Here is an 8,560-nt window from a genome sequence, read left to right as displayed (position 1 = left end):
GTCAAATCAATTATCTATAATCATTGCTTTACATTATTTTTTTGGATCCTTTTCTCTCATTGAAGACGGACACTTTTCGTCACAAGCTGAAGACGGGTTAAATGTCACCATTTTAATGACAAATTATTATAGCTTAGGAAATTGTTCTGGTAACTTTTTAGGTAAAATGGTTACATTTTCGTCTTAAATGGGTCACATTTTACCCCGTCTTCAGCTTGTGACGAAATGTACCCGTCACAAGCAAGACGCTTTGATGTCAATTTTGGTTTAATGGAGCTTTCTGATTTTTAATTCTAGCTTAATTCGAGCTTAATGACTCGAGATTACAATTATTTTAGCTTTGGTGACTCGTGTTTACAAACATTTAATTTGGCGAAGTATGATTTTTTTTTTCTTGGACGAGAAATTCTGCATAAAATAAATGGATGAGACAGAGAAACGAGTAACTTACTAACATTTCACCCGAATTACTTGCGATTTTCAAAACAATGAAACAATTGATAAATAATGAAGTTGGGACCCTTCTGCTAAATGGTCTATGTCTATGATTTGGACTGTTCAGTTATTTCGGTACGCGACATTCCCTCGAGCATCATGCTTTTTTTCGGTAAAACGATGAAATGATGAAATGAACTCGGTTAGTACTAAAGTCGAAACAAAAAGGCCATTGAAAAGGTGGAAAATGAAAGCCAATGCTTTTTTTTTCTGCAACTTCAAAAGAAAAATAAGGGAAGATGCCAATTACAACCCTTTCTTAAAGACAAGGGGAAACAGTAAAAAAAAAAAACACCTTAAAAGGGTTAATAAACCTAAAAGAGTTACAGTCCATTTAACTGCCTTTTGGCTCCAACCCTAAGGTATAGAATCAAAACTAGGAAACAAAGAGGTAAAAATAGGTCCAACTCATCCTACATAAATGTTCTCTTCCAGAATGTTCTGTCGTTTATTCCGACAATGAACCCAGTGAAGTAGCACTTCCGTCATCTTTATCAGCGATGCTTGATTCCACCTTGTCAGCATGCCATTTCATGAAACCGTCTACAAGCGCCTGTCGCATCCAAGGGTGCCGACAACATTCCCGAGCTTCAGGAATTGTCAACCACTTCCTTTGCCGAGTACTTTGTTCTGGCCAATTCTGAAGCTCCTCCTTGACAAGCAATGCAAACATGGCAGCCTTACATAGTCCTTCAGGGCTGAATTCATCTTGCAGGGTTTTGCTCTTAAAGTCGTAGTAACCCAGGTGGCCCTGGAGGACGAGAATTCATTTTAAAAACACAACTATTAGACCATCTAACTTATCTAAGTAATCGAAAAACTGCATGACACAATCACAAAATAAAAAATAAGGAGTTGGCCCTCAAAGCTGATTTGGTCCATACTGATCTTGAGCCAAGCTTGACCCAATCTGAGTCGAGCTTTTGTCTTTTTCTGAAAAAATTGAGAAATATAAAAGGAAGAATGAATTGAATCGAATCAAATCAATCTCAACGTGAGCTTTGTATTTCCTAGCCTATCTCAAACCCATCAGACCTCTAGCTCGAATTGGACGTTTACACCTCATACACACAATTATCGCTTGATAGAACTGATCTCAGTTTAGAAAGAATCAAGAAGCAAAAACGCATATAAAGACGTATGACCTTGTCATCTTTAGAGCACTTGATGAATAATCATATCTATAATTCTATAATAATAACTCAATCAAAGTATTGTATCCATCAAACGTAATAAAACATCAACCCAACCTTGAGTCTTCTGTAAGGCGGTTGTATAACCAAGTCTTTAAAGGTTATCACTAATTGAAGAATACGGCTGAAGTGACTTGATTGTACGTAAACAACCGTCTCATATAAGTTTCTAGATTCCACCATAAGAAAGAATCATTATTCTTAATTAGTTAATCTAGCCAAATAATCAAGGGATTCAAAGGTCAGAAAGAAGTAGTAGGTTGATTCCTTGCTATTCGAAGTTTTAAACTACCAATGCCAAATAATCAACGACTGCTGATTGCTAGCTATTTAAAGTTTCAATTTTTAAACTACCCTACGCCCTACGGGTTGGCACTAACTTACCACCAAAGTAAAATCCAAGGGGGGACGACACTCATGAAAGCATTTGCTTTCCATCAGATACTTAGCCATAAACAAAATCAATTAAGTCATTTATCCAGACTTTCCATGCAGTTATGGTGTTATGCACACTTCCAAGTGCTTTAAAAATCAAAACATAACGAAAAAAAGGGATTCCTAAGAAAAAGTTCAAAGTGCTCACCATAAGGTCACCTTTAACACCGGCTTCTTCTATCGCTTCACGCCTTGCAGCTTCCTCGACAGTTTCGTCATTTTCCCAGCCCCCCTGGTATTAGACATGAACTAATTAATAAATCGAGTAGTAAATAAGTGACAAAAACAATTGAGAAGTCTAATGGTTTCGTCTGCCAGCACCAAAAACTAAGACAAACTGACATGCCAATATTCTTACAAGCATTAATATTAATTGCTTCAGGCATCGGTGGAAAAGAACAATAATGTTTAATTTTTGACGTTACAAGGACATTTTATTAATCGATTGGTATGACAAAAACTGACATGCCAGTATTCTTACAAGCATTAATATCGATTGGTATGACAATTGTTTCATGGAACTGCAGGATTCTAGCGACATTGTTCATAGTGCCTTCCAGGCTTCCACATATCACCAACTTACTTAACTTGTAGCAAGAAGGGGACCAACAACTTGGACCATATTAGTTGTACCTTGACAGCGTGTTTTGAAATAATATTCACTAAACCACTGGGCCAAAGGGGGTCCAAGTTTATATGAGCATAAAAATCGGGCAGGGGGATCAGCCTTAATACTAAAATCTGCCATTGATAAGAATTGTCAAGGCACAACCTCAAGATAGCAGAGTTTGATTCTGTATTGCTTCTCCTCACTAACACCATTTCGCTCAACTCTCTTCACATTCAGGACGACTTTCAAAGAAAATCGGAGACCAAATATAATTCTCCAACAGGGTCTGAGTCTTTCTACGTCATCACAAATTCACAACCCTTAAAGGACACCTTTTTTTGTTTGAAAAAACAAAAAAGTTCTATTAAAATGAATGTAGAGCTTGAGACACCAACTGTTTTCTCCAAGATGAAAAACACGAGTGTTTATGACCCTTCTAGCATTATGTATTTGGGGATCAATCTAAACCTGCCTTAGCCTAAGGTGAAGCTAAAAAAATAGCTCTCCCAAAAATCATATCAATAGCAAGAACACTCGGAAAAAAAGATGGCGAATTTCGTTCAACCCAAAGAAACTAGATTACACCTGCACATTTTAAAAGCAACTTCTATTTTTTCTCCTACCTAAACCAGCGACTTAATTTCAGCAAAGCAAACCTCTATTCTAGATGTAGATGTAGTTTGAAGTCCATACAAACACTAAAAAAAAAATCATTTTCCCCACGTGCCAATTTTGCATACTAGACACAAGGACAAATAGAAGAACATGCAAACACTTCATTTTTGACAGGTGAACAGGAAAAGGGAACAAGCCAAAGGGCCAAACGTTTGTACATGTAGGCCCACCAGAAACTTGGACGCCAAGTCTCTGCCTTGGTTTGAAGAGGTGCAAGGGGGCTGAGACAATGAGGCACAAGGCGTATGGTACTATGGTGACGGTGCGTGCCTTTGAGATGCGAGGCGTCGTATCTTTGGTATAAAATTCATATTTTCCAAATAACATTTTGGGTAACAATATCCTTTTTAGGAGTTTTCAAGTTGACTAACATCTAAAAAGGAGTAAAATTAGAAATAATGGGGAAAATAAATGGCATAATTAAAGGTTTACAAGAAAAAAATATGAAAAGTGTATTGTTAAGTGAGCCTTTTCTAAAAGGTGAACCTTAAATGCAGCGAGGCGTTTTTAGGCGCACTTGAGGTGCGCCTTTTTAAATTAAGGGACTCTCTACCGACAGAAAGTGACTAAACCAGATTGATTCTTATACAACAACCAAGGCAACAAAAGGCCTACTTGACACCTGTAAAACAGTCTCCAAACAACCAATATGTGACAGAACCACTGGAAAATTAAAGAATACACCAGCTAATAGTATTTATATTCCTAATAGTTCGTCTGAATGGCAGTAAATTTGCACCGCTTTTTACCATCTTTCACTAGGGCGACGATAATGATCATGATCACGGGAATATCAACCCATATATACCTCTGTTGTTTAAAAGAAAGGCATTGCGAGTTGCGACAACACACAAATCTATATCAAGTTTCCATTTATTGAGAAATAAAAACCTATACCGTTATATGCAATTATGTCACTTGGGGGGTGGGTAACCAAAACACCAAAGATGCATACAAAAAATTTTCAGTTTTACTAATTCAGAAATGAAACCTGTTTTTGGAAAAAGTACTTTATACTCCATAGTACCTAAAAGAGACAATCTGAAATCGAAAGCAGTTTTTTCAATCAAAACTACCAAAAGTTTCAAATATATCATTAATAACCCTACTCTCACTTATGATAAACCAGCATAGAATTGTTCAAAGTAACAAATGTCAAGTGTCAATGAAAAGGAGTTCAGCTCCTCTCCAGTGCGTAAAAATAACTGGACCTCCAGTACACTCCTAATCTCCTAATCTGGAGCCACATGGCAGAAGAGAAAAAACAATGGCCAAGATTACTTCATCCTATTCTTCCTATTATTTCTATAGATTTAGTCATTTCTCCCTGTATTCTTTTTTTCAACTTCCAATTCTATAGCCTTCCATCACTTCGACGAATTTTTATCATCTTCTCCTCATCAATGGTGATCCTTCAGTATCACCTCTTTTATCAAATTTTTATATCTTTTTTTTTTTTTTTATCAAATCTCGTGATTTGTCCTTATAATTAACTTTGAAGAACACAAATAAGGCAGAAATTTAAGGCTGCTCTGAAATGCCTAAACTACTTCTTTGGTAGTGACGATTACGATTACCGATTATGAGTAGATAGTGGTGGTTTTGTGACGGAAGCGGTAGAAATAAGTGTGGGATTACGGTGGCCTTTTGGTGTGACGATTCGGAAAATGGCAACGGTACGGCAAATGTTGCGGTAGGGTAACTTTCATCTGGATCTCAGGGGGTGGGTATTTGTGAATTGTGATAATGGCAAGTTATGGCTACATGTACAATCTTGGATCACCATTGATGAGGAGGAAGGGATACTGTATTTTTTTTTTTAAATAATGAGAATGAAATAATATGGCCATAGGATGTTTAAAAGACAAAGCAATCTAGTCCATTGAAAATCACAGGACCCTCCAGTGCTTTAGGGTACTGGAGAGGATCCCCATGCGTGTTAATACTCATCCGTCTACTACCTGAAATGAGCAGTGCTTGCCATTTTGTACAGCATATAATCACTGCCCAAGTAAATCCACCATGTCATACATTGATGCTAATTCTTCTTGTCCACCCCACCACCCAAATGAATTTTGAGAGATCAACAGATGAACAGAAATTTATGGATATTGAAATCAGTACACGTGTGTTCAAAAGGACAGTAAAGAAAAAAAAAAGACATGGAGCAACATAACCATTGCATCTTGGTTTGCCGGCTGTTTCGTATAAAGAAAAACAGTTTTACACCCGCTCAAAGCACACGAAAATCAATTAAAATCAATTACCTTAGGAAACAGAAGACCTGGTCCACTAGCTGAGTTGATCATAAGAACTTCGACAACCTTCTCAGATTCCTCTCCATCACCTTCAGGGGAACTTCTATATCTAAAAGGGATACACCTACAAGTGCAAACCAAATAAATAACGCAAAATGTTAAAATTTCACAAAGCGAATCAAATGACTGAAATGAGCCTTGTAGGAATTGAGAAACCATGTCACATAGCTATGACAAACAAGCCCAGCAGGAGGGTTCTGAAAAGCATCAGATTCTCACCATATGGAAGTGATACTTTTCTTTATATGTAAATCTAATTCACGATAGATTAACTACTAAACATGTCAAGTCAGAGGAAATTTTAACAAAGCAGTAACCCTGGCTGAATTTGAAGTCCAACTAAAATATTCGATTTGGATACAACCCCAACAAAAAAATGAAAAATTATCATGCTGCACGAAAAATATAATCAATTCCCTCATAAAAAACAATCCAGAGGTCAAAGTGTTGATTAGTACAATGCGTTTTGCAATATTGCATCATATTGTCATCAAAAGAGAACGAAGGAAAAAGAGCAACCTAAATATGTAGCTTATGAAGAAAACTTCCTACACTCCATTAGTGACCATGAAACTTCTGTCTGGCAACAGTAACAGCAATACAACATATACAAAACTCCCCACATTCCTAGTTTCTCATGTAAACAAATGCAAGTTTGGACGATACAACTTCGAAATCTAAACAGATCAAGAGCAAATGAGGAAAATCATCGGCCACAAGACTCATAGACAAACTCTACGAATTACCAAATTCACCCGACAACACAAATGCTTGAATGCAACCTACTCACACAAACACATAAATCTAGCATTATCACTGCATAGCATAACCTATACCAACGGTAAATCAATTGACTTCTAGACATCATAGAAACAAAAAGGGACATCCTCGTATTGAACCGAAATAAAAGCACGTTTTATCTCAAATCCTAAAAATACAAGGATGCAAAAAGGGACATCCTCGTATTGAACTCTTGACCAAAAAAACCGAAAACAAGCACGTTCTATCTCAAATCCTAAAAAAACAAGGATGCGAAACATAACAAAATGAATTTAACTACTACCCCAAAACAACAAGCAAACATTATAATCCAAGTTTCATTGAAGCTCCATACAATAATTGCAGCAAAGGGGAGAACAAACATTATGCAATAATTATTGTTAGACGGGGCTTTCATATACAAAAACATTACGAGTACTTAACCAATAAAAGGATCGTCTCACCCTATTCTATAATTTGTGAACATTGTGATTACACTTCAACCACATCAATCAAAACAATCATTGCAATTTGAACAATAGAACCAACATTGTACAAATCAAATCAACTAAAACAAGGGAAGAACATCATCATTACCCAGCAACAACGCGACAATCATTACAATATGAATCATAAACTACCCCAAAACAACAAGCAAGCCTAACAATTCAAATTTCACTACTCCAAATAATAATTGCATCCAAGGGGAGAACAAACATTATACAATAATTATCGGGTAAGACGGTCTTACAATATGAATTCAACTACTGCCCCCAAAACAACAAGCAAGCATTACAATTCAAATTCATTCCTCCAAATAATAATTGGCACCAAGGGGAGAACAAACAGTATACAATAATTATCGCGCAAAACCGTCTTACAATGTGAAACCGTCTTACATCAATGAAAACAATGATTTGTAATTTAAACAACATAACAAAACAAACATAATCATTACCCAGCAACAAGACGACAACCATGTTCATAACGTTGTTGATGACGACCAGTACGAGCAACCAATTCAGACATTCCTTCTTGTTCTTCTTTATCAAACCTATCAACTAACCCCATTTTTTACCAATCTCATGTCTTTTTTTACCAAGACATTAAAAAGTAAAAAAACCCACCTACAATTTACCAAAAAGATTCGATCTTTGCAATCAAAATTTCAAACTTTATTCAAATAATGAAAAACCCAGATATAATTTCAACCTAATTATTGATCTTGAACATCCAATGCTGCACAATATTCATTGATTTTTGATCAATTATACATCGAGTAATTTAGGGTTTGTATGATTATTAAAAATATAAATTACATTGCAGAAAGGGGAAGAGATAGATGGAGAAAGGGGGAAGAAATAAAAGGAAGGGAGGAAAGTATTTTTTTATTTTTGGTTATAATCTTTGATGCCCACAGTAAAAAAAATAAAATTGAAATTCAGTTTTCTCCCAAAAAAAAGAAATGAAATTCAGAGGTGAAAAAAATTGGTGGATTTTGTTGACAATAATTAATTTTATGAGAGAAAGAAAAAAAAAATAAAAAAATAGGATTTTTTTTATTTCAATATTCAAAAATTAAATGTTATGGAGTCTTTTTTTCTTCTAAAAAAAGAAATTATTTGTCGAATGGGTAGAATTAAAAAGGCAAAATCGAAACATGGTGTGCGTTGGTTGGGGTCAGGGTTGGCCCCGAATCAGCTTGTGGGGAGGGTGATTTTGTACATGCCCGTGAGAGATTAGTGCGGGGTGGACAAGCTATAATTTTCTTAAAAGAGAAATACTTGCGTCCTTGCGAAGGACGTCCTCCCTACACCCAAAGTAAGATTTTACAATATTTAATTCTCATTTTAGTCTTTCGTCTTTGGGTGTTGGGAGAACATCCTCGGGAAGACGCAAGTATTTTCCTCCATAAAAAAATGGTGATGGGTTGTTCAGGTTTGGGCAGTGATTGTGGTTCGGACCTGTGAAGGTTTGGGCATGAGTACGAGATCAAGCGGGCCTTCAAAAGACGACCGACTAGCCGAGCGAGTCGGGTCAGCTTGCTAAAATGGTCAAGTTTATCTAAGACACGA

General features: G+C 36.3%; 1 protein-coding gene across 1 annotated transcript; it reads right to left on the bottom strand.

The window, feature by feature from the left end:
- Positions 1–667: 667 nt before the first annotated feature.
- On the bottom strand, positions 668–8,229 carry LOC141642001 (nudix hydrolase 16, mitochondrial). Its single transcript, XM_074450658.1, has 4 exons — positions 7,444–8,229; positions 5,676–5,790; positions 2,272–2,355; positions 668–1,246 (listed from the first exon to the last, which is right to left on the bottom strand). Exons 1-4 carry the CDS (start codon positions 7,554–7,556, stop codon positions 944–946), a joined length of 615 nt encoding a protein of 204 aa, XP_074306759.1. The 5' UTR covers positions 7,557–8,229; the 3' UTR covers positions 668–943.
- Between the last annotated feature and the right edge of the window lie 331 nt (positions 8,230–8,560).

This window comes from Silene latifolia, chromosome 2 (genome assembly GCF_048544455.1).
Source record: "Silene latifolia isolate original U9 population chromosome 2, ASM4854445v1, whole genome shotgun sequence".
Classification (NCBI taxonomy): domain Eukaryota; kingdom Viridiplantae; phylum Streptophyta; class Magnoliopsida; order Caryophyllales; family Caryophyllaceae; genus Silene; species Silene latifolia.
The sequence above is the reverse complement of the archived record's forward strand: the minus strand, read 5'-3'. Positions and strand labels throughout refer to the sequence as shown.